Below are 27,341 nucleotides of genomic sequence, written 5' to 3'. Positions count from 1 at the left end.
CAGATACCTGGGCATTTTAAGCAGAGGAATTAAGGAAGCTAGAGGTGATGGAGATGACGTGACTGATACTGGTGATACATGCACACTGTGAGACACTCAAAGAAAGGAGGACGTGACAGCAGAGAGGGACAAAGGACAGATTACGCTGTTTCGGACACGTACAGGAAAGCAGAAGACAAACTGCTGAAGATTTGGGAAATAAAGGAAAAAGACAGGAGGACATGAGGGTGTTTGGAAAAGAGATGAAAGGATTGCTTGAGAGAAGATCTGCAATAATTGGGCAAGACCATCGAAGAAGATGGGAAGAAGTGACCCTTAACTGAAAAAGGTGGCAATAGTTAATGTGACACCCCGACCCTTGTAGAAAATGGAAAGGAGGAGGTTGATCATGAGGATGATGTCTTTAGTAGTAAGTTTTTGGTAACGGGGAGTCATGGGTAGGGGTTGCCAATTTTACACCAAATGACAAAAGGGAAGACTATGCCCAATATAGCTGAACAGGTTTTCTAAGAAAACATTTATGGTTTTATGTTTGCTTGGTTGTATAAAAATTACCAGTCTGCAGTTTATAGCTGAGCCTGTTTTGCTTTGAATCAATTATGGGGTACATAGGCTAACAGAGGTGATGCTTTTCTTTTAGTTTTAAAGGGCCATGTGAAGTGAGGTGGGTGAGGAAGTCAAAACCTGTACCATAGGAACTAGTTGTTAACAGCTCAGTACCTTAATTCACTGCGATAACTGACAGAGAAAGTATGATTGTGTTTTGTAGTATTTGGATAATGTGTGTTAGCAGTGCCTGAAGATTTTTGTGTGTGCAGGTATATATTAGTATGTGCCCTCCCAGACTGAGGTCTACAGGAATCCAGTTGGCACTTCTGTTACTATATGAACCTGGAGTTGATATGTTTGACTTTGGGAACTAGTTTAATGTCAACAGAGAGAGCAACATCACCGCCTCCTCTTTTCCTGGTATATTTTCTGTGGTGTAGTTAGGTTTGATTGAGTATACTGTGAGGAGTAGAATTTATTCTTATAGGTTCATAGGTAGGTACTAGGCTATCGGCCCAAGGGCCTACGTAAGCCTAGCCAGCAAGGTTCCATGGCTTACGCCACCCAAGAAAGTTATTTTCCTGTGCCACTGTCGAGCAGACACACAGAAGTGATCCCCGGGCTGCATTTCCTATTTCCCATCCACTCATCAAGATTTTTCTTGAAGAGTGCTAATGAAGAACTTTGCTTGACATAGATGGGTAGCTTGTTCCAGAGTATAGAAAGTCTCTGGGACAGGAATCTATCCCTCCAGTGTGTCCTATTTATTGTGGTGACAAGGTTTAGGTCCCTAGAGTGTGTGGCTCTGAGGGATTGGGATTTCTTTAAGTGTAGCATGTCCGTCAGCTCTGGGTTTAACATAGCTTTATATGCTAGGCAGAGATCACCTCAGAGTAGGCAATATGCTACGGAGTAAAGCTGGAGTTTTTTGAGGCAGTGAGTATAGGGCATTTGTTTGAGGCCAGTAATCCCCTTTGTGAGGTACTGCCTTTCCAGCTGCTGCAGATGGCTTGTGAGGTACATTCCAAAAGGGGCATTGTACTCTATAATGGGTCTAATGAGTGACGAGTAGAGGGGAACAATGACCTCTTTTTTCCTGGATGAGAACCCTTTTATGATGAGGTGTGCCATGTAGAAGGACTTCCAGACTACTGTGGCGATGTGACTATCAAAGGAGAGACTACTGTCCACCTGGGTCCCAAGGTCTCTTATCACGCATTCGGTGTTAAGTAGATTGCTGCCTATGTTGTAGTTCATGGGTACAGAGTTTTTACCAAAGGGGATGACATTGCACTTTTTGACATTGAGCTTGAGGCCATGGTTCTGACACCAGGCATCTGACTCAGTGAGGCCCTTCTATAGGATGCCCACATCATTTGGGGACTTGACTATGGCTCCTAGTTTGCAGTCATCTGCGAACTTCGTTAGCCAGAGACCCTCTGTGTTAGCCTGTACTTCAGAGAAGTAGATACCAAACAGGAGAGATCCCAGGACGGAACCCTGTGGTACTCCACTTGTCACTGCTTTAAGGTCAGATTTAGAGTCTGCAACTTTTACAGTGTGGGTTCTGTAAGTGACCCAGTTGGCAGCCCATCTTGTGATGTAGGGATTTATACCTAGTTTAGCTATAATCCCAGAATGGGGGATGGTGTCGAAAGCCTTGGTGAGGTCAAGATAGGCTGCGTGAACCACCTTACCCTCATCCACGGCTTTGGTGACTGCCTCAAAGAAGTCAATTAGGTTCAGGAGGCATGATCTGCCTTTCACAAACCTGAACTGGGTGGGATCCAGAGTTTGGAGGTTACCAATATCTTTGTTCGAGTTCCATGATGATACGTTCCATGGCCTTGCAGATCAGGCTCATCTGGCTAATAGGTCAATAGTTCCCGTGATCAGTGGTGGCTCCCCCTTTTTGGAGTAGGATAACTGTTGCTGTGCGCCATTCAATGGGCACAAAGCCTGATGTGAGGCTATTATTGAACCTGGTGTTTAAGTGGAGAGCCAGTTCGTTCTGAAGTTCATGTAAAACACAGCCAGGGGATGTTGTCCGGTCCCATGGATGGTGTGTTTTTGGATTTAGAGAGTGCAGCTTTTACCTGCATAGTTGTGATTACAGGGACTCTGCATTCTTCCTGTATAGATATGGGCCCTTTAGGGGGTGAGAGAGGGGTAAAGTTAACACTGAACTGATCTTCCAGGATGTTGGCAATATCAGTTGGTTCTGTCATTTTCATGCCTTTGTTCTGTAACTCGGAGCAGATCTGGGTGTTGCCATCTAGATTCTTGGCATAGCTATAGAATGCGTTGTGGTTGTCCTTGGATTTAGTGGTGATTTTGTTTTCATAGCTAGCTTTGGAGGATCTTATAAGGGATCTCAGCTTCTTACTGAGGCTGACCAGGGAGCTCCTCCACTCATGGGATTTTACTCTCTTTTGCAACAGTTTCTTCCTTATGTTGTACAGTTTGTTTATGGCAGGGGACCACCAGATTGGCTTCCTTTTTTTGGAGGATAGTGTCTTGGTTCTGTTTGGGATAGCACGATCCATGCACTCATGTAAGTGCTTATAGAGTGCATTTATGTAGGATTCAGCAGTTGTAACTGTATTATCCATCTGCATGGGTGTCATGAAGTTCACCACTTCTGTCTTAAGAAGCATGAAGTTGGCTTTGGAGAAATTTTTTACTCTGGTTTCCTTAATGGGGAGTGGGGGCGGGATGTGGATATCTAGGGTGATTATCTTATGGTTGGATCGGACCAACGAGGAGTTGACTTCAAGTGTGAAACACCGGTCACTCATGCTGGTAATGACTAGGTCTAGGATATTGTTGCCCCTGGTGGGGGTGTGGATAAGTTCATCTAGGGCATTGGAGTTTATGAATTCCAGAAAGTGTTGAGCTAAGGTGTTGGTACATGAGTAGTTTTCCCAGTTAATGGTGGGGTAGTTGAAGTTGCCCATTATTAGGATGTTTGGTTGAACCCTAATATTTTCCAGTACATCAAGAAAAGAGGAGTGGGAATCCTGGGGCATGGTGGGGGATCTGTAGCAAGCTACAATTTGGATTGCAGTTTTGCCCAGAGTTAGTTGCACTTGGATAACCTCGGATGCATTATGCTGAGCAACTAGCCTGGATGTGTGGACATCCTTAATGAATATGGACACACTTCCGCCTTTGGTGTTTCGGTGCAGGTTACATGGCCGAAAAGTGTGGTATGTGTTATAGCCTGGTAGTGCAGGGGTGCTCTCTGGAGCCTTGAACCAGGTCTCAGTCACTGCACAGGTATCGATGTTCTTGAGCCAAATTTCTGTAAGGCAAACGATGTTTGCCTTTTCTGCAATCAGGAACACTCCAAGTCCACCACATTTGTTATGTAGGCTGTCTATATTCAAACAGGCTGCTATTAGATCTTTGTTTCTGATGGTGATAGTTTGCTGGCTTGGGTTATATGGGGTATAAGTGGAAAACGTGTTTTGAGAGTCAGTATTTAGTTATCTATTATAGTTAACATTAATTTTAAGAGTAGGTAGTAGAGGGTCATAGAACGATTTTAACGTTAGTGTTTTAGGCTTCTGTATGTTTTCAAGAGGTATAACTTAAGCAGAAATAATTTCTTAGTTACATACTTTAGTTTATAGTGCCTGGTATGGTCAGGTTATTTACAAGGTTAAGACTGTACAAGTGGGAATTATGAAAAGGGAAAAAGAGTGAATAAGTAAGTGTATTGCAAAGGGGCAGAGTTAATAGGATGGATGACACTAATGCAGATTTAGCTAAAAAAATTGCATGATCGATTGAAATGGTCATTTATAGGAAACTGGAGAGGTGGAAGTACTGGACTAAGTGGAAATTTGTAGGGAATTCGGTTTGAGAAGAGGAATGGAGTAATGTGACACTGGGTAATACAGAGTATGAAGGACAGATGAAGATAATGTAAAGGTAAGATATGGGTTGTAATGCTGTCAGTAAGACGTGTGATTAACTTTAAATATAATGAGTATAGAACCAAGACTTAATTTTTTTTAAAATAATTTGAGGGGTACTGAAAAAGCCAGGGAGATTTTCTTTGAGAGAAACCACTCCCTGACTTTTATAGTAGTAGGGGAGGTAGAAAGGATATTAGTTATTTATTGCATTGCCTGTGAGTGCTCACTGATTGTCTTTAGGATTGGATGCCATTGCTAGCAGTCTTATTAGCAGTAATATTGATATTACTTCTGAAGTGCGAAGAAACCTGATTTGTCGTCATCTTCATGTATGACATGCTCATTATACAGTGTTCTCTCTAGTTTCTTTTCTGTTTTGTTTCCACTCCATGCCTACCCGCCCTCAGACCGCCATTACTACTAGTGCTGTCGTGTTACAGGCAGCCATGGGCAGTTTGTTTTCCTCTTATGTCTTCCCTCTTCCTCATCTGTGCATCCTGCACAGCCACTCTTGTATCAGCCTCAAATGGAGCATTTGTTCCACCAGCCAAGGTCGGGCAGGTCCATTTGCTACCCACACTTGCTGAGAGCCCTCTGCCAATTTGGTCCCTTTTTAGGGTTTGAGCCTAATAACCCAGACCCATGGCAGGAGAGTTTGAGAGTTAGACAAGGCCAGTCTGTAGCCATATGGGCAAACCTAACTCCAATCCCTGCCACATGGTGGCATCTTTGAATGCTTGCATGTTGGCTGTGCCACATGGAACCACCCAATCCACTGTCAACATAGTCATCTAGTCTCAGTAAAGGGAGCCTGCCTTTGGCCTATTCCTTCGAAGATGTCTATGCTCCTCCTTCCCTTGCCAGCTCTTATAGATGCTAGGGCAGCCAATTAAACCTGAGGTGCCTTGGCCTTTTTCCATCTATGCCAACTGAGCTGATTTATTTGTTTTAACATTGAAATGTATTGTTTAGGGCAACAATGCAGCTTGCACTCCATAGATTACATCTCCTAATTACAAACTTCCTTGTTTATATTATAAAACTAGTAGAATTAATTATTGAAAAAGTGCATATTGACCATCACAATATACAGAACAGCTGTAAAAGTACAACTGATAAACTTGCTTATACTTGCAAGTCTAATATATCTGTTTAGACAACATGCAGCTGGCATCAGCCCTTTACCTTTTCTTAGTTATCCCATTTTACAAGCTTTGTATAGTAGCTATTCTCTTGTTTAACAAAATACACTACATGAAGTAAATACTTTACGTTGCAAATTTTTTAATGGCTGCCATTACTCCATTTTCTTATATTTATTTTCTCAATTCATTTTTGCGTTTTTATTCCTGAATGTAATTTGTGCATTTCCAATTTTGTATTTCTAGTTTGTAACTATTTCACGATTCACTGAGTAGAGTTAGGCTGACAATTTTACCGGAACTGCTAAGAAAAAATTTTCACTACATGAGTTAAACAAGCAGACAATAGAACCATTTTACTGGCTGAGTACCTTACTTAGAATGCAAACTAGAGGTGCTCTTAGATATCCTTGACTTACACAGGCAGGGCAATGAGTGCAGAAGCTGAAATGTAATTCTTTGACTCCACACAGATTTGCAGAACAATGCTTATTTGGTGGGTGTTTAAATTTTAAGGAGTTAGGCAGGGATTAAGGGAGATCACCTTTTGTTAAAACTACACAGAAAAATTTAGCTTTGCTGCCATGCAGACCACAAAGGCAAAATTTAAAATGTCAGTACGCAAAGGCATCTAAAATAGCTGTAGTGATAACTCCAGGAACAAATCCAGCAATATTACATCTTACTAATATAACCTTGCCATGTCATCGCCATATTCTGAATATAACTGACCTTGCACATTACAAATAATATTACGGTCAACCTGTTTCTCTTCATTCAGAATCTTACACCTCACAACAAGTCTTCACCAATAGCTAAACAGTTTTAGTATCTCCCAGCTATATACATCATTTTGTGACACTGCTCACCACCTGACCTCTATAGTTCTAATTTAAACCTTATGATAGCCATATATTCTGTCACTGAACCAGCTTTATAATCCACCTCTTAACTACAATATTAACATTTTCTGCCCTACCTATTTCCAGCCCACTATTCCATTTTTTTTTTAATTTCTAAACACTAATCACATGATCTGTTACCTGTCTAGCAAAGTCACTAGCACACCCATTCAAATGAGCAGTTTTAACATCTTCTTATGCACAAGTATCATTTATACTGTATCTATTGTCATATGAATGTGTAATCTAAATATCAAATGAATGTGGAATTTTTAATGTATATTATTGAATGTCTGTATAAAAAGTGTACTATGTTGGGGATTTTCTCGTCAGGCCTCCACTGAAAAGGTTTTTTTGACTAAATCCACCCAGACAAACCCATTAAACAAAAGCAAATAAAAAATATATATTTTACATTGCAAAATTTTGAAATGGCTTCTTGTTACTCAGTTTTCCTATATTTATTTTCTCAGTTTGTTTGCATTATTATTCTGAAATTTAATTGTATATTTCCTGTTTTCTATTTCTAGCTTATAATTATTTCACTGTTTACTGATATTATTTATTTTGCAGCTTTTCTCCCCAGTCCTCTACTAAAAAGGGGCTTTTACCCATTCAGACTTTCCCTGTAAACAAATACCAATAAATTAATTAAAATTATATATGTTTCATATTGCAAAGATCACTCGCATCAAAATAAGGAGAGAGAACCAGTCATATTGTTTAAATATGCCTATTTAGCTTTATATTACACTGGCTACATTCTCCAATTGTCCCCTGTAAAGAAAGGTTGCTGTGTTACTGTTTTTAGGGCATGTTTTGGGGTGATTTTTTTCTTGGAGATGATAAATACTGCTTTTGGTTAAGATTGTCAGATGACCCTGCAGCTTGTATTGCATCATGTTTTTTTCTTTGTATTTTAAGTTTTTGTATTTTTTATTTGTATTTTCATTGGGATGTAGGGGATGTAACATTTTACTGTGGAGCTTTTCTCCCCGGGCCTCCACTGAAAATGGGCTCTCGGGCCCAGTGGACCTCCCCGGTCACCAACTGTAATAAATAAATAAATAAATCATAAGGCTTAACCACCTGTTTTAGTTAGTACATAATCTCTTAAAGCCTATTGGTTTGGCACAAAAAAATTGCCTTTTTGTATTCTAGTAAGTGTTTGAAACTGAGCTGTCCGCCATCCACAACATGCCATAGAGTATTCAAGACATTCCTTCATGGTAGAGAAACAACATTAGTTTAACATTTTCACTGGTACTTTTACAGTACTGTCCCATGATTGTCCTACTGAATTACAGAGACATCAGAAATGGTATTTGTTAGTCATCATTTGTAATATAGCACAACTCAGCATTTGTTTCACTAATACTTCAAAACAGTTTTTGTTCATGGGAATGCCTTCATTTATACAATTGTTGCTCTTCTTTAGGCTTTTCCCAGTTAGGGGTCGCCACAGCGGAACTCCATTCCGCTAATGATTGGCAGTAGAGTTTTACAGTGCAGAGGTGCCAGCTCGATGCCCAACTTTCAATGAAGGCACGCCCATTCTACGCATGTCTTTCGAACGTCACTCAACCACGGGGAGGACATGCAGACTCCACACAGAAGGCACTCTAGCCGAGAATCGAATGGAGGAACCTCTTGCTGTGAGGCAGCAATGCCACCGCTGCACCACCACAGCTTTATGCCTTCATTTATACAGCAATGAATTATTATTGTTGCTAGTTTCTTGATATGTTCTTTCCTGACTCTTTTTTTTTTTTTTAAGAGATGTGCCGTTTTCCACTGGGAATGAACGAGGGTAAGATTCGAGATGAGGACATCACTGCTTCCAGTCAGTTTTATGACACAACAGGACCACGGTTTGCCAGGTACTAGCTAAGAGAAAAGGAAGAGTTTGTCTGTGAAAGCATGTACATTTTTTTCACTTGTTTTGTACAATTTTAAGTAATTGTTTCATTTCTCTGTCACGTTGATCTCCATTGTCTCTTGTTGCTCACAAGCTAGTTCATTTCTTTTTGCAAGTAGATTGGTTGATCAGCTTGAGTCCAGGTACCACCAAATTGCAGAATAGAGAAGCCTTATTTGCACTGTTCTTGCACCCCTTAATTAATTGCACAGATTGATATAAATGTAGGAAGCATGTGTGCTCTGCTGCAGATATTTGACAATTTCCTCCCCTCCATATCAGACAGAAGTAATGCAACTGCGGCTAACTGCAAATTCTCAAACTGGGAACTGTCACGCAGTAACATTATCTCAAACCCATTCCTAGAGAGTAGGGGATACATCCCTGGTTATGATTGGGTTAATTTTATCTCAGTTTCATTTTTTTTTTCTGTATGGGTATTTAAGAATTTTGCTATTAAAAGGTACTTTTTGCCTTTTTAGAATGCCATAGTTTTCTTCAGAGCCATTTCAGGACTGTTTTTTGTACCGGACTTCAAAGTTGCACTATACCTGGTTTAAACCCTTTCTTTGAAATTAAAATGTTACTGAAAGGTCTACTGTTTATTCAATCTTGATTTTTCATGAATGGCTAGTAACCAACCAAATTGAGAGGTAACTGGAAGATGAAGGATTGCACATAACACACAGCACAGTCGAAGCAGCAAACACTGATTTTAATAATTGATTCTGATGAAGTCCCTTGGTTGTTTTGGGACAAAAGCACTCAGTGGGATTTATTAAAATCTGTTTGCTGCTTCAGCTGTGCCATGGAGGTGGTCTCACCTCTCCTGACTTATTGGGTCCTGTCTTCGTGCCAGCTGGCAATCCAGTGAGTTAAGTAGGGATTTATGCCTAGTTCAGTGAGTTTGTCAGCAGTACTTGAGTGGAGGATTGTATCATTTGCCTTAGCCAGGCGTAGGGAGGTGTTATGCACTGTTTTTCCCCTCATCCTTTGCCTTGGTGACCCTCTCAAGGAAGTTAAACAGGTTAAGCAGGCATGACCTTCCTTTGAGAAAGTAAAATGGGATGGGTAATAATTCATTTCATTGCCTTACATACAAGACTAGTCTGGCTAATGGGTTTGTATTTTCCAGGGTTGGTTGATGGTCCATCCATGCAGCACGTCATACTGATGTTAACACTATATCATTGTTTATGCAACTTGATTTAAATTATAACTGTTAAGAAGAGGGAATTTGAGGACAGATCCCTCTAATGGGTCTGTGTAGGACATAACCCCTTGTAGAAAATATATAGTCTAATGATTTTTTTGGTTGTCTGTGTATCACTGCAGTGCATGCTGGTTGCAGACACCATTTACAGTGAGTGAAGGCTGATATCTGAGCTGCAATTGATGTCCCAAGAGAGATAGAGAGATTGTGTAAGTAGGACTGACTTAAGAGTAAGCTCCAAATGCAAGCTAAAATAATACAATTCTGTAAAGGAAACTAGTCTTTCATCTGAGTGGACAGCTCTCATTTGTGATCTCTTGGCTCAAGCATTGTTTAGCAGTAACTGTAAGATTTTGCAGGCGTATTTTTGTAATGGAAGCTGCACTCCATCTATTTCTCTGTCTTTAAAATCCCTCAGTTAAGCTTTAGTTTATAAAATAATGTGTTCAGTCAAACCTTTCTTTCCTTTAACAGTAGAGAAGAGTAGGTGTGACTGTGCCCAGGAATATTAAAACAGGGTGGTATCTTAACCTTTTGATGATCTACTTCAGAGTTGCTTGACTGTTCAAAGTAGGCTCAGATCTGACTTCCATTCTTTTATTAGGCACATTTCTGTTAACTTCCTGACTTCTAGCATTGCTTACTACTTTTTTGTGGGTGTGATGCTCCGCCACTGGCCTGGTAATCAAGGAGCCTCAATCCTCACCACTGGCAGCAGTGTAGGATGTACTGGGAGGATGACTAGTACACACAGTAAAGTGCAATTTCCCGTAAGTGCACACACAGACCACAGTCAGTCTGGGGCTGTTTTTTCCCCAGATCCCCAGTAAGATTCCCCACTGGCACAGCTATAGAGTTGAGATCTTAGCTGTCGGGCCAAGCCAAGACCCTCCAGCACCCCCTCTGTCCAACCAGTGCTTCATGTCCCTTTCCAAGTAGCTGACACACACACACTCTTTGAGATTTGATTTTTACATACACGCACACCTGGGAAAGGCTGGCATAGATTTACTAGCTATGCCCCCTTTTGTCCAGACTATAAGGTAGTTTGAACTGCCACCAGCCACTCCTTATCAGCAACTTTAAGGCTCTTAAAGGGTGTCCAACCTTACTGTGTAATGCTACTGTTAAATATTCCTAACTGTATCTAAGAGAAATTACTGTACCCTAGACTGACTTACTCATAACAAGGCAAGACGGATGTGCTGAGTGGGTTTTCCAGCTGATGTTGTCAGGTCAAAGACTAATATGGAATGCACAGTCACTCTCTCAGAGTTGTTAAATTAATATCTCAAATATTGCTGCTGGGATACTTGCAGGATGGCATCACTTCTTGTCATCTGACTCAGTTCTCAGGCTCACAACCATTGATTTTTAGCATTTACCTGTGAAAACAGAGACTTTAGATCTTTTGGCAAATGGTAGAAGTTAAAAAAATTACATAACTCCACATTTAAAGACAATATAAAAAACTTCTAGTTCTAGACACTGTCTCCTCTTGCACTGAAACTGAAAGATGACATCTCTTTTATTATGTGGTTATAAAATAATTTAATTTCAGCTATTTTTTCTGAAGTTTTGCAAGTTAACCTTGTATGTGCCAGTTCCCCCTGTAAAAATGGGTCCCCTACACATGGTGGAAATTTCATAAAGTTGAAGACCATATGGCCGAGACCATATGATCGACTTTTGAAATATCAACCATGTGGAATGGACATCTCCATACAGTGCGGAATGGAAAGATTTCCATCTTCCGCACTGTAGTGCAATCTCGGAGTTGGTATATTTAAGTTTCGGGAGGTGTGGGGGGTGTAGTCCCACATGGGGGTGCAGGGGGCTTGCCCGCCTGCTAGCAATGTGAAGGCTAGTGATTGTTGTGTTTTTTCTTTTTTTTAACATGATGGACATTTCAAAAGTCGATCATATGGTCTAGGCCATATGGTCTTCGGCTTTTTGAAATGTCGATCATGTATAGTAGACCCGTTAAAACATATACATTTAAACAGTTAAAATAGTTTGTATATATTTATGTTCTCTTCCAGTAGGGTACACTGTGGATACATCTTTAAGCTGAGTACTCTTAAGCACAAGTCTGTACAAACCATCTTGTATTACATACAGTTCCAATACATTTGTAAGACAAGCATATGAATCATGTTGATATTCACAAATGACACCCAACCATTTACAAAATTCCAGACAGCTGTTGCTGGCAGTATCACTCCCTGTCACACTTCTATATAAATTATACTAATATTCACAAATGACATATTATGATTATTTGCAAAATTCCAGATAGCTGGGCTGACAATATTTCCTTTTGTGCCAGTGGGATCATTGGCTAGGCTTCAAATGTTCCATTGATCAGTAGTCTAATATAAACCCCTGAACATATTAAAACTCTTATTTGGTCACCTTATTGTCTGATGCTGCAAAAATCTGCTAGTCAGCAGTGTGTCTGTGAATTTCTGTTTGTAATAGCTCAGTTCACAGTACAATTTCATCTTGCCAGTATGAAGCTGTTTTAGTCATTACTCCTTCCCTTAATTGTGTTTTTTCCCTATTACACAGGTTGGACAGAGAGGAAGGAGATGGTGCCTGGTGCCCAGCAGGTGACCCGCAGCCAGGGGGTTCGGAGTTTCTACAGATAGACTTAAGAAAAATGCATGTAATTACACTGGTGGGGACTCAGGGTCGTCATGCAAAAGCCACTGGCAAAGAGTTTGCACGTGCTTATCGCCTAGAATACAGTCGAAATGGTGAACGATGGATATCTTGGAAGGATCGACATGGAAGACAGGTATGTGTTCATGGTGGCAAGCAACCCAGTGGAGTCTACAGCTCTCACATCAGCAGCAGCCTCACACTAACTGTCTTGTTTGTTCCACTTCTAAGTACATATAGCATCTTGTTCTCCTTAATTTCCCTCTATTTTGCATATATGTGTCATATGGCCTTTTCGTTCATACATTTGATTTTCCTTTTTTTTTTTTTAATTAACTTTAAGATTTCATCTCTGGAAGCTTTAAACAATGGATTGAATATAGACAGTAACTTCAGTTTGTTTCATTTACACTTGTTGCTGACAACTCACTGTATAAAAAATGTGTTCATTAATAAACTTTTTGCACTTACATATTACAAACCTTTACAAATACTTATCCTTTTATGACTTGTAGTATTCTATTCCAGTTAAATTTAAAGAAATAAATAGTTAATGTATGGGGCAACATCGTTACCCACCTTGGTGACACTGGTAACATAATACAGTATTAACACACAATTATGGAACATTTGCCTGTTAGAATCAAGCTACATAAAACTGACGGTCTGAAATTGCAGATGTTACCATACGAGTCATTTAGGTTCATAGGTTGATACTAGCCTATCTGCCCTAGGGCATTTATAAGCCTAGCCAGAGTGTGTTTGGCTTTCGCCATCCTTTTAGATTAGTATATAGTAGGTCACAGAAGATAGCCCTTTTAAGGTTAGTTTACTGTGCCTCTGTCTAGTAGGGACACAGAAGAGATCTCAGGGGTAAACCTACGATCTCCCATCCATTCTTCAAGATTTCTCTTGAAGAGGGTCACATTATGTTAGAGAGATGGTGCCTAATTCAGTGGCCAATTTAATGTTTGTTTAACTTGCACATCTAGTTTTTACTGCTTTATTAAGTCAGTATTGAAATAAACAGTAAATAATTCAGCTAGACTTATTATCAGACATTCAAATGTCTTCTGTAAAATGTTTTTACTCAATTAATATGTGGTTCTACCAGACCATGCCTATGAGTAAAGAAATTTATATTAGACGTAGTGTACTTAAAAAAATAAAAAAAAATAATGTACCATTGCACAAACAGCTTTCATGCCTTTTTAGTAATTTGTTTCAGAATTTATATAATTTGTTTTTTAACTGGTATAGACGATAGCAGATTTTAAGTGTAAGAAACTCCAAAAGTGCACCAGTGCTAAGGAATAAATGCAGTGAACCACTGGAGCACACTAGTGAGAAAATCCTTTAAGAGCAGCAAGTCTTCATATTCCTTCACGAGGGAATATAAAGGATTTTCTCACGCGTGTTTCAGTGGTTACCACTAGTACATTTTTGGAGTTTGTTGGGTTTAGTGTTTTTTGCACCAATGCCTGTTGTTTGAAGTTATTGAGATGTTAAGTGTAACCACTGTTGATTTGTGCTTCTCCGAAAAAAAAATTAGTAATAAGAAAAAAAAAGTCATGATTAGCATTAGTGTTGAAGGCTTGAAAAATTGTATTCTTACTGTTGCCAGCTTGGCAAATGTAGTGTGCGTGTATGATTTCTCAGCACAGTTTGACAAACCCCACCCATCAGGGATTTGTTCGTGCTGATAGTGACTTGGTTTAGAGTAGAACATCGTATAGTTATGGAGGAAAAGAGAAGGGGTGGTGAAAAGCAAGCACCTTTGAAATACTTCAAGGGATTCACCAAGTCACAAAATGGGATCACAGTGTTGGAAAGGTGATATACAGAAAGAACAGAAAACAGTCTGAGGAGGTTTGGAGCTGTTTGTAGAGATGGTGGTTTAGTGTCGTGTTATAGTCTTCCAGAGTAGGTTATAGAGTCAGACTAATTCATATAAAGCTGCTCTAGTGGGATGCCAGTTAAAATAAGCTGTCATTTATTCTAAGAACAATGCTAAACCTACAGTTAATGGACATAGAACTGTATTGACTAGGTAGGCCAGGCTGTTCTTATCTTCTGTCACATTCTGTGTCATTGCACTTCTACAGTGTATTACTTAGCAAATCTGAAAGCTTCGCTTGCTTATTTCCATAAGCATACATGGTATTCTGCATTTTTGCTAATAAAAACACTGACAGGCTTTCCAAAAACAAAGATTGTACTGTCATCTTGGGAGGCAAGGATGTAGCCAGGCATATACACTCTGTATGCCATGATGTACTCGTCTTTGGGAAAAAATGTTTACTTTCTACAATGAGATGTTCTAGAATTTACTTTTTTTTGGAATGATTTCATTATTTTCTATAATGCTATGTTCTAAAATTTAATGTAAAAGATAAATCTCTGACATGGATTTTTTTTATTAACTTTTTCAGAATGGCACACTGGGTCAATGTTATCTTTTCAGTATTAAAAAAATTTCCACAAATATACACTATTTGACGGGAGATGGGGGGACTACATCCTTAAAGTTGGTGTACACTTCCAAAATTCTGGTTGCGCCCTTGCTTGGAGGTGTCAATCAGCAGATGACCTTGTAAGAATCTCCACTGCTGAACAGTTTTGCTTCTTGGTAGATTTTGTAGAACATGTGTCTTGGGATACTAACTGCCTTTAATGCCTGAGGATGCAAAGCTGAGTTTCCATAAATGTATTATAAACCCTGTCCTTTTTTCTTTAGCGCTAAAGTAGTGCACATTCCTGAAATTGCTTGTTGTAGTTTTTACACCAGAAAATACTTTTTTTTTTCCATCTTTCCTTCAACTGTTGGTGCTCCTAATGTATGGAATAGTGCCAGCTTTCTTGGCACTTTCAACATAGAAGTTAGGAACATAGGAGCAGTACTTGGTAAGTGATCATAGGGGACCATAAGATGAGTACCCATATATACTTTTAAGTAGCTGCACTTAAAAGTTCCTGCCCCCTTTACAGATATGTAATAGTGTTTACATCTCAAATCAGTGCATGGTAACTCTAGTGTAAATGCGTGTTTACCAGTCCACTCATCCACGGCATTAAAGGCAGAAGTAGTAGCAGTTTGCTGGACCTGTAATGGTTAACCTATTTCATAGGATAGAACACATTTGAGTTAGGATCCTATTCCTCCAGCAAGTTCTGTTGATCTGCTGGCATAAGTTTAGTTTGCTAATATGGTTGTTTTTAGAGTCAGTGGTTTTGTGAAGAAATAGAAATGGGTCATTCGGAGATCAAAAAGTGAGGCATAAATCACTTTGGAGAAGTAAGTAGTCAACTGTGTACAAGGAGAGGTATGCTAATCTGTGGAGATAGTTGAAGGATTTAAGGCCTTTAATGTTTTAGTTAATGATTGGATTTGTACCTATACCAAAGGGGACAATTGTATTCAGTGATTGATGAGTACAGTGGTAAGATTCCATAGCAAAGCATTTTATTGTTGGATACAGTAAGCAGTAAGGACCACAAGATGGCTGCCACCTGTCCTCCTACATACTTTACATATAATGCAAGGCAGAATATTTCAATTTTTTCTTTCCACTCTCCCAGTAAATATTGCAGCTACCGCAACATTTTATTTTTTGCTAGTTACTTAATGTGTTTTTTTTTGTGTGTGTATGGCTCCCCTGGTAAAAGAGGAGAAAGTACCTTTAGTAATATAGTTTTATGGCTGAAAATGTCCTTCAATGTTGTTTTAGATTTCTTCATGAGATATCCAAACAAATATATTGGATATTTTGTTTGAGTTTCACCTGTTTTGGCACTATTTCTTGGTTTTAGATTTCTTCATGAGATGTTCAATTGCCACAGCACTTGTATGATTCAAATTATTTTCTCATGAAAAAAATTGCTTTGTTTGTTCAGGTGAATTTAGTACCGAACATTTTGTAACATAAACATGTTGTCATATATAAGCTTTTGCATTACGTTCCTTTGCAAAGTACCATTTTTTCTTAATGCTTAAATTCAGTAATTTCTTATGAATAATTTTTTGACGTATTTATTTATAAGGTTTATGAATGCCTCGTACTGATTTTGTAGCTTCTGTCAAGTAGATTTAGCCCTAAGATGTTTTTGTATGCTGCATTCATTTTTTTGACATACTGTAGTTTTTAAACTGCTTAATGTGAGGCATTTTATGATCTCGCTCAACATTTCTAACCTACTGAACACCACAGTTCTATGTTTTGATTCAAATGGTATGTTTGGTGAGTTACTATATCTGTCCATTTTAAGGGCTGGTGAGAAAAATTTCAGTTGTTTTGAGGCAGTTATAGGATGTAATTATTTTTTACCAAATGTGTATCCAAAGAGGAGCTCAACTAAACTCATTAGAACTGTATACAATGCATTACATCAACATACATAATAGAGTCATAGGTGTTTACTAGGCTAATGACCACAAGGGCCTTTTTAAGCCTAGCCATGCATCCCATCTCTCTGACAATTTCTGGTACCTTTGTTAAGTGTAATTGGGGGCTTGGGAGATGAAACATTTACAAGGAAGGGCTTGAAAGATTAACCATTTACAGGCTGCCTGTGTCTACTAGAGACATAGGTGCCAAACCAGGGATGAATTTTCTGTTCCCCATCCAATTGTCCAAGCTGCACTTGAATTGGGTTAGAGAGGAACTCTGCTTCACATCAATGGGGAGCCTGTTCCACCTATGCCACTTAATCAAATAAATTGTAGTGTTTCTATTATTTGCAACTGTTTGCAAAATATACATTATTTATTTTATTTGCTGTGTTTCCATTACGTGCAACCTCATACTCATATTTTCCATCTTTTAAAACCATACAGAAAGAAGAGCATAAAACTGTTTGCTTTTGTTTTTTAATCTCATTCTTAACTTTTTGTCAGAATTGCTGTACCTGAGCATATTTCATTTCCCCCCAACCGTAATATCTTCTTTTCCCTACTGCACCACTTTTCTTCATTTTTACACCAATCCAAGTTAAGTCCTCATACTGTTAACATTCACTGCTAGTATCAATATGTTGTCCTTTTCCTGTTTTGTTACTTTCTTCCTTCCAAATTGTTTTATTTTCTCCTTGTTACCCTTCCGTCAGTTGATTACTACATTCCTTTTCTTATCCTGTCTTTCTTTTTCTTTAGCACTACTTAATGCCTCATGCTTGCTTTCCTCCTGTAATTCAACATCTGTTTCTGTTAGTCCCAACACTTTCTCATTGTTTTCCACACTACTTTATTTTCTTCAGTTATTTTCTCCATATGATTGTCTTCTTACCCTCAGATTGGTTATTGTCTGAAATACTTTTCTTGTAACCTCTCCTTTTCTATCGGGGGGCATTCAGCCCAGAAATGGCCTGTCTCATTGCATTTCTTACACTTAGGTTGTACCTTCAGAAACTGAAGATCTGTTTCCCCACATTGACTACATCTTTTCCTAAACAACAATAAAAATAAGCCTTAGGCTGACCTCATTGTATTACAGACCCTCTCTTAACATTCATATTTATCACATGTGAAATACGCTTAACATTCAATTTGTATATTTTTAATGTTATCTAAGTGTCCCATCCCCTGTCCACACATTTCTTTCATCACGTAATTTAATATAATGCACAGTATTGTGTTCTGATAAAAATAAAGTTTTAAGTTCACTACATTAATGTCCATTGTTTTAAATTAAACATTAATTTCCTTCTCAACTGCATTCCTGAAAAAGTATTTCCAGGATGCATTCATTTTTTTTTCTTTTTCATCTCTCACTAGTTTTAAATAAATATATCAAATGTTACTTCACGGAAATCTTCTGTCCTCAAATGTGTTTTTGCTCTTATACCCCAGTACCACACTAATATAGTTGATAACTTTATATTTGTTTATTTTCTCATTATTTATCTTAATCCACTGGCCTTTTTTTCGTATTTTGCTATCCTCCTCCTTGCTTCTTTCTCCCGTCTTTTGCATTCCCAGTCTGAAAATTTCCCTTTTTAAATGCTTCAGCAACATTTAAAATTCTGGCTGAATTTGTGTCATAACCCTGTTGGCAACATGCACCTTTAAAGATAGTTTCTCCACTAGCTGGACATGCACAGAATATCTTTTCTTCCAGACCATCCTTAAACTCACCAATTACATGTTTTTCACTTCACTCCTTCTAGCTGCTTCGATATTTTCTGAATCACACTGATAAATTAAAACCACAAGAACTTGTAGATAAACCAACTCCTTCAGATCTTTTAATTATGACCTTCTCGCGGTCAGTATTATTTTAACCATACATTTTTTTCCTGCTCCACTTTGCTTGCACCGTTTGCTTTGCTCTCCTCCCCCATCTTTGTTTTCTCTCTTTTTTCCCCTGAAGCAGCAACCCTCTGGTGCCACCTAGTGCAAAAAGTTGGGAATTCTTGTGGTACCTTGGCCAAATTTCCCATAGTCAGTAAGAGTAGGACCCCCATTTGGGGATCCCCTGAAGAGGTCAATGGCCTAGTGGGACTAACCCAGTCACAAAACATAACTAAATAAAAATATTTTACATAGCTGTGCTTCCAGGCATACTGCAAGTCTCCACGACTCATGTTTATTGATTAGAATGCTACCTAAATGTTTTGAACTACTGCTACCTTAACATTGTTTGAAGTGGTATAGTATAATCATCTAAGTAAATGACAGGGCGTCTTTGAGGGGGAGACGTCCTTGTAGCAGAAAAGGTACTTAACCATTGTCCTTTCACTGAAAGTGAAATGAAAATTGTTACTTGCAGCTTTACCTGTCAGCTAGATTTTCACATTGCTTGTGTATAGTTAAGATGCTTTTTTGTTCTTGGCAGTTTTTGGCCCAATATTTTGTCTGTCATGAGTTCTTACTTTATGATTCAAGAGTTTCTCAGTCAGAAGTGCTGATGTAATTGCCAACATGGCTTTTATGAAGGAGACATGCCAGCTAACATTAGTGCTGGTTTAAGACTGTCCTCAGTTTTGGCTCTTGCAGTAGACATTAACAGCTGTCAAAAACTGGCTGCATCCCATACCTGTATATTTAATAAAGCAATATGTTATGAATTATTGCTACGGTGACGTTTCCCTTCAGTCTGCTGTTATGGAAAAATACCTGCACAGTTATGCTTTATGCTGTAACCTGCATAAATGTAAACCAGAATTGCCTGAGCCTATATTCTAGCACCTTCTAACCTGTACTTGTCAAGGGGTTTCTGCACCTACTCTCAAACATTTGTATGCATAACAGCAAAACCAATTCCTTTAATCTTTTTGACAGAAATTGCTTCCTTTTTTGTGCAGCTCTGTATAACATTGTCATGCCAGCATGTTTTATTTATATTTTGATAACTCTATGATGCTTTCCACAATGTTGGCAGTTTTTTATTGCATAATGTTGAATATTTACACACATCTACTGCTTTTTGCAATTTACTACAAAAGTCTGATCAAGTTACTGATTTACCTCCCTTATGGTAGGGCTGTATATCCGGCATAGGATACCTTTGATGAGTGGTCACTTGGCCAGTAATGTAGTGTGGTTTTCCTATAGTTGGTTGACTAAAGAGGATGGATTTAAAGAGTTTTGCTTGCCGATTTGAAATCCACTGATCATGTTTTACATGGTGAATAACTACCAGTGATTGAAAGAGTTTGGGCTTTTCTTTTTGTCTGTGTTTGTGCAACCAAGTATGTAATATGTATAAATAAGGGTGTGTGGGCTCCAGTACCTTGCTTCCACTGTAAAACATTTTTTTCATGTGGCTTCAGTGAATATAACAATGTAACCATGTGGAAATGTGTGAAATTCACCTTTTTTGGGGCATGTCAGTACTGGAAAAGTTCTCCTTTCCCATGGTGCAGAGGCTTTTGTGTTGAAGTAAAGGAGCTGTAGGAGATGAAGTTCCTTGCACATAAGGGAGGCTTTGCCATCACCAGATAAATTGTATTTTTTCATTTCAGCAGCTTTCATTCGAAATTACATCTCAACTGAAAGGATAACAAGTGTGTACAGCTGTTCAGCAGCTGTCAAAGTTCTAGCTCTAGTAGAATATAGTTAATGGATGATCCTTTACTTCTCCATTTGTGATTGATCAGTATTTGTAAGGCAGGCTTGTAAAGTCATTCATAGTGTGCATGTTCTGCTATGATGATAGTGAAATGGATTTTGCAGTTGAGCATTGTGATGGTAGGTACATGGCTGTCCTTAGAACAGCTTGCTAAATCTCCTTCATTCCAGAGGCCTTTTTAATAAGTAGGAAAAATTCCATTAGTAGCTCGTTCGTCGATGATTCCACACACTAAAACCTTATCAACTGAAATAATGGCTGCAAATTTCTATAATCTGCTCCTTAGATATCTTCATTAGGCAGTTATCTTCCTGAAATTTGGAGTCTTGGTATCAAAGCCATCTGTCCTGTCGTGATTAACACATTAATTCAGTTCCAAGTATGTATATTTGACAGAATTAACAGAACACTGATGATCCAGATAGAAGCTGAATGTAAGAAATTATCATTGGTGGGTCTTTATGCAGAGAAAACATTTGCAGAGTAAGCTGTAACTTTATGAACAGGGCAATGGAAGCATTTGCATTTCCTGAAAAAATGATAAGGTTGATTACGAGAACATATGAGGTATTGGAGGCAAAAATTAAAATGGGTGGGGTCCTGTCTGACAATTTCTGCTTGAACAGAGGAACCAGGCAAGGGTGTCCTCTTTCCCCTTTGTTGTTTGCATTATATTTAGAACCATTGGCAAAGTAAATAAGGGATTCATAAATTGAAGGATATAATTGGTATGGTAGTCGAGAAAAAGTGGCTGTGTTTGCAGATGATATTATTTTATACCTGACAAAACCAGAAAGAGACATTACAGTGTTGTGGAACATTGTGAGACAGTTTCACATCTTTTCAGGATATAAAATTTATGAGGATAAAACAAAGGTAATAGAGATAAATTATATACCCACATATGAATTTGTTCAGCAATATCCATATTTATGGGGACATGATAAAATGAAGTATTAAAATGATTCTGGTGTGGCAGCTAAGGATATATGGGAAGAGACAAAAGATAAGAACACGGAAGCTTTGTTATACGGATAGTAAGATGCAAGCAATTTAAATGTTTTTAGTCCCATTAATTATATACAGAGGTCAGGCATATTTTATCAACCAGCGGAGAAGTTGTGGATAGTAATTAATAAAGAGGTGAAGGACTTGATCAGGGAGTAGAAGACAGCAAGAGTTAAGTGGGATAAGATGATTCTTCAAGTAGAACAGGGCGGATTAGGATTACCCACGTTGAAGGGGTATTTGAGCCCTATGCATAGCACAAGCAAAAAACTATAATTCAAAATGGAAAGGGAATGATGATGAAATGGGGGAAGCTCAAGAAATGAGGAGAAACTGGGATTGTGGATGCAGGCCTTTAAGGAGAATACAATAATCATACAGAATATTATATCTGTAAAGTAGCAGAAAGTATCCTAAGAGCTAACCCAACATGGGAATGAGAAAGGAGATTATGCCAATAAGGACGGCTGCAATTACAGATATAGACAATAGGCAAGAGGGGGCTGTAATTTATTGGAGAAAACTGACAAAGGAACCAAGGTATTGAGAGCAAATAACTAGAGAAGAAAAGATGATAGAGTGCAAGATGCTAAGAATTTATTTGGACTGCAGAGCAGGTTGCCTTCCTCTATACAGGCAAAAAGAAAGAACTGTGGCAGTTCTAAATTAAAGACCAGCACTGGTAAAAGTTTTTGGTAGGATCTAGAACAGCAGCTGCCATTAAAAAGGGAATAATAGTAGAGCATACAGAATATTGCATGATGACTATAAGGATCAATCAGAGGCAGTTAGAAGGGATTAGGAAGAGAGACTGGATAAGCTATTCACAAAGAAACGTTGGGAGGATATATGTATGTTTCCCAAAAAGTGTAACATAATCTAGAAGATTGAGGATTTTTGCTTGGAAATGTTTACATAGATATTTTTAAACCACAGGTAGACTTCAGAGAAGTTTTCCTCAGGTAGACAGTAAATGTTGGAGGTGTGGCGGGGAAGAAAGAAGAAATTGGGAAAATTTTCTGGGAATGGAATGAGTTGGCAGACTTTAAGGATTCCCTGTGGGATGCAGTGTTGGAGATACTGAGTGGGCTGATTGGTGTAATGAGGGAAATGATTTTTCTGAGCTATGAGACAGAATTGGAATTGCCTAGACATGGTAAGAACTTTCTGTGTCTAATTATGGTGGCTGCCAAAAAAGCAGTTACTAGAAAATGGAAATCCAAAATCTAAATCCTCTACCTTAGAAGTAGTAAATATAGCAACAGAAGTGAAACAACTGGAATGAAGATCTTTAGAAAAGGGTAGGAACAAAGTACATAGGAATACGTGGGAATAGTACATACAGGGAAGGAATAAGGTTTAACAGAAGGCAGGACTTAAATGAGCTATGTAATGTTTGACTGAAAATGACTGGGTAGATTATAAGTGATGTGTACTGGGAGTGCCGGTATGGTTTGTGATGTAAAATGCTTGCAACTAGGATTGTGCCAGTGCAGAATGTTTTCATTTATATTAATGTATGTCTGCTAATGTCATAAGTGATGGTTTAATAAAGATGTTTTTTTTAAAAAAAAGGGCAGGAAATTGAATAATTTATGTAATGATGTCCTTCAAGAATGCAACTGCAGTCATAACATATGGGTTGTCCTGCCTCAGGCAGCCCTGGTCGGCCGGATTCCAAAGTCTGGGTCCGACGTCGGCTGATGTCGCATTTCTCTCCTACGTCAGAATGGCTGGAGTATATAAGCATCAGCCGACGCCATCTTCTTCAGTCTTTCTTGCCGCGCGGTGCCCGAAGCAGAAGCAGTTCGCAAGTGCCGGTCGGTCAGCTCCTGTATTCTTCGAAACCGAAGTCATCAAAAAATCTAAGTACCCCGTTGGGGACCTGTTCTTGCCTCAGCCGATGTCAGAAATTACTGAAAAAGTAAATAATTGTTTGTCTTGTGGTAAACAAATACCTCATAAGGATTTCCACTCTTACTGCCTCCCTTGCCTTGGCCCAGACCATGACGTCTCGGCCTGTGCCGCCTGTGCTCGCTTCAAGCGCACTCTCAGGCGCCGGGCGGTGTTCGCTGAAGACTTTTTCGGCGAAAAATTTGATTATACAATGCTGTCAGAACAACCGACAACGCAGACTCCTAAGAAACGAAAAGACCAGGACCGACATCCTCGGCCCGCGTCTTCCACCGACACCACGCCAAAACTAACCGCGAGTGCTCCGGTTCCCTCTGAGGCGGTTATTCCACCGCTCCGAACCGAAGACACCGCATTACCGATACCTCCGATACCGGAGGCCACTCCGACGCCAGTTATTGATTTTCCTCCGGATACCGAAACCGAGGAAATGCCCGAGACCATTGCTGTTGATAAGGTCACTCCTGCACGTGGAGCGGCTAGACCTCCCATGTCCATGTCTATCAAGGCCTACACACGTGCCAAGGCAGCCAGCAAGTCCAAACATCTTACTGCTAAAACCTTACCTCAGCCTACTCCTGAAACTCAGATCATGTCCATGGCCGCAGATGTAATTTCTCTGATCAGAGGCTCCCAGGCCCATCCTGAGAGGGGATCCCAGCCTCCTCCTGATAAGAGGCCCAGGGTTGAACCCTCTGACCCTCTGCCCTCAGATGAAGATTCTGAGGACTCTGTTCCCTCTGAAAGCCAGGAAGAGCCCTTCCAGACCTATGAGGATTCAGATGCAGAGGACTCCATTCCCTCGGCCTCTCCTCCTGAGGATATTTCTTTTGGGGAAGTTCTGCATTCCATGAGGGAGCATTTTAAGTGGCAAGGCCAGGAATTTTCTGATTCCAGAAAGCGCCTTCGAACCTTCCTCAAAAAGCCTCAACACAGACCCTTAGCTATACCTCCTGTGCTTGATGTTTTGGATGACTTATACTCTGACTCCAGTGTTACCCCTGATACTCTTCCTCCTGCTCCTGTCAAGCCTGACAGATACTATAGGGTCCCAGAAACCCATTCTCATTTATTTAGGGCCCATGCTGTTGATTTAGAAACAATTTCCCAGGGGCCTAAAGGGGTTTCAGCTACCACATCCAAAAATCCTTTGCCTTCCGACAGGGAAGCAAGGTCCATAGAGAGATGGGGGAAGAAGGTCTACACCTCCACTACTTTATCTATGAGAGCTCTCAATTGTCCCTTTCACATGTTTCAATATCAGGATTTCCTGTTAGATGATTTACAGAAAAGTTTGGCCTCTCCTGAACCTTTAGATAGGAAGTCTTTGCAGGAGGCTGTGCATAATTCTCAGCAGGTTAGCAATCATTTTATACAGTGTGGATATGATGCACTGGAGGCTTCGTGTAGGGCAGCTATGACAGGGGCGGTCATTCGTAGACATGCATGGCTAAAAGAACAACCTCTACCAGATCATGTTAAGGCAAAACTTCTTGATGCACCCTTGGAAAAGAACAAGCTTTTTGGTGCTAATGCTAAAGATGTGTTAAAGTCCATTGAGGAAAAAGCCAAGTCAGTACAGACAGTCAAAGATTTCTTCCAGGTTCAGCCGCCCAGATTCAGCAGGAACTGGCCTTCTAAAAACTGGTCCTTTCCTAATCCTGAAAGATTTCAAAGGGGTAAAAACAGGCGTGCCCGAGGAAGAGGGCAATACAGAGGATCCTACAGGGGATGACAATGGCAACCAGCAAACCAAAAAAGTGACACAGGGGTTTCTCCTGCCCCGCAGGGACAATCTCAATGACTTTCCTCTACTTCCGCTGACCAAGGAGCAAACAGAAGCTCCTTTGGGCGGAAAGTTATCTCTGTTTTCAAAAAATTGGCACAAACTGACAAAAGACAAATGGATTTTGGACGTTATAGACCACGGTTACAGGTTCCACTTTCATACCTTGCCAAGAAAACAAGGCATGCCAAACCTTCCACAAAATCAGAGGGCAGAGGCTATCAAGCAAATTTCTCTGCTTGCTCAGATCAAAGCAATAGAAAACGTTCCACAACAAGAACAAGGTCAGGGGTTTTATTCAAGACTGTTCCTTGTTCCAAGAAAAGAAACTCAATGGAGACCAATACTGGACTTGTCCGCTCTAAACACTTTTCTCATAGTACCAAAGTTCAAAATGCTGACTTTACAGCAACTCCTTCCCATGCTGGGCAAGGGGTCTTGGCTGATTACTCTGGACCTCAAGGAGGCATACCTGCATGTCCCTATCAGACACAGCTGCAGAAGATACCTCAGATTTCTTGCAGGGCCAGAGCATTATCAATTCTCAGCATTGCCATTTGGCTTATCTACTGCACCCAGAGTATTCACGAAATGCCTGGCATCAGTAATTGCTCATTGCAGGCTCCAGGGGATTCAAATCTACCCATACCTGGACGATTGCCTCATACAAGCGGACAACAAACTAACCTTGACAAAAAACTTGAATTATGTCATACACTTACTACAGGCTCTGGGATACACAGTCAACTTTCAAAAGTCAAGACTTCAGCCATCCCAGCAAATAACCTTCTTAGGAGCCAAACTAGACACAGCCTCTCAAATGGCTTAACTGACAGAAGACAAGCAAAAGAAGTTAACTCATTACTTCAAAAGTTTAGCAAAGCTCACCCAGATGACTGCAAGGAGTTTCCTACAGGCCCTGGGTTACATGGCATCCTGCATTCTCTTGGTCCCACTAGCAAGACTACACATGAGAAAGCTTCAATGGTACTTAAAAAGCTTATGGTCTCAACACAGCAACAACCTAGAAGCAGTTATTCCACTCATTCCATGTCTACAAAAGGAATTTCTATGGTGGGCCACAGTAAGCCAGTTAAACACAGGCATGTCGTTCAAAAAACCTCAGATAACACAGACAATGACCACAGATGCCTCAGACCTTGGATGGGGGGGCGCACATGGAGGACAGATGTATTCAAGGGCAATGGTCCCCAAAGGAAACACATCTGCATATCAACCAAAAAGAAATGCTAGCAGTAATGCATGCCATCGAGGCCTTTGGACAACAACTTCAACAAGGCCACCTACTAATACGGACAGACAACACCACTGTGATGTGGTACATAAACAAGCAGGGGGGCACTCATTCTTACCCCCTTTGCAGACTGACAATGAATCTTTGGGAAAAATCACTAGGTCTAAACATACAGCTACAATCCCAGTTTGTTCCAGGCAAAGACAATGTTCTGGCGGACAGTCTAAGCAGGAATTTCCTAGACCCCCACGAATGGAGGCTACATCCAGACATATTTATACGACTCACCTCGACATGGGGCAGGCCGGACGTGGACCTATTTGCCTCCCACCTCAATCATCACTTACAAAAGTTCTGCTCAAGGACATATCATCCACAAGCATGGAAAGTAGATGCCCTCTCATTCAACTGGAGCTCCCTAATAATTTATGCATTTCCACCCCTGCCACTGATGACCACAGTGTTATTAAAGATCAAGGCAGAGCAACCGAAGGGGATCCTAATAGCTCCAGACTGGCCAAGACAACACTGGTACCCACTACTATGGAGCATATGTCACAACAAAACGTGGGCCCTTCCACAATGGCCCCAACTTTTGACTCAACACAACTTCAGGACTGTTCATCCCAACATCCAGATTCTACAGCTAACAGCTTGGAAAATCCCATAAATAACCTCAATTTACCTCTCTCCAAGGAAGTTCAGCGGATACTAACAGAAGCCCGCAGACCATCCACCAGAAAGGCTTACTCAGCCAAATGGAAGAGATTCAGCATTTGGAATACCAACAAGGGTCATGATGCATCACTTCTGAGCATCCCTCTCATTCTGGAATACTTGGCAGATATGTTACATAACGGACTCTCATACTCTTCCATAAAAATACATGCTTCAGCTATCTCAGCTAGATACAACACTGATCCACCTGTGTTTTCACATCCTTTGCTAAGGCAATTTCTTAGAGGAATCAAGAATATAAAGCCCCCAAGAAAGGCACCAGT

At 39.9% G+C, this 27,341-nt stretch overlaps 1 protein-coding gene across 4 annotated transcripts in view; it reads left to right on the top strand.

Moving 5' to 3' along the window:
• Positions 1 to 27,341, top strand: part of LOC122790442 (discoidin domain-containing receptor 2-like) — a 1,000,047-nt gene that overhangs the window by 588,126 nt on the left and 384,580 nt on the right. For all 4 annotated transcript variants that reach the window (XM_044057975.1, XM_044057974.1, XM_044057973.1 and 1 more), the window contains exons 4-5: positions 8,294 to 8,396; positions 12,219 to 12,447. In XM_044057975.1, the coding sequence (XP_043913910.1) occupies positions 8,294 to 8,396; positions 12,219 to 12,447 (332 nt within the window). The remainder of the gene's footprint in view (positions 1 to 8,293; positions 8,397 to 12,218; positions 12,448 to 27,341) is intronic.

This window comes from Protopterus annectens, chromosome 16.part0, assembly GCF_019279795.1.
Source record: "Protopterus annectens isolate FY-2018-M chromosome 16.part0, PAN1.0, whole genome shotgun sequence".
Classification (NCBI taxonomy): Eukaryota; Metazoa; Chordata; order Ceratodontiformes; family Protopteridae; genus Protopterus; species Protopterus annectens.
The sequence above is the reverse complement of the archived record's forward strand: the minus strand, read 5'-3'. Positions and strand labels throughout refer to the sequence as shown.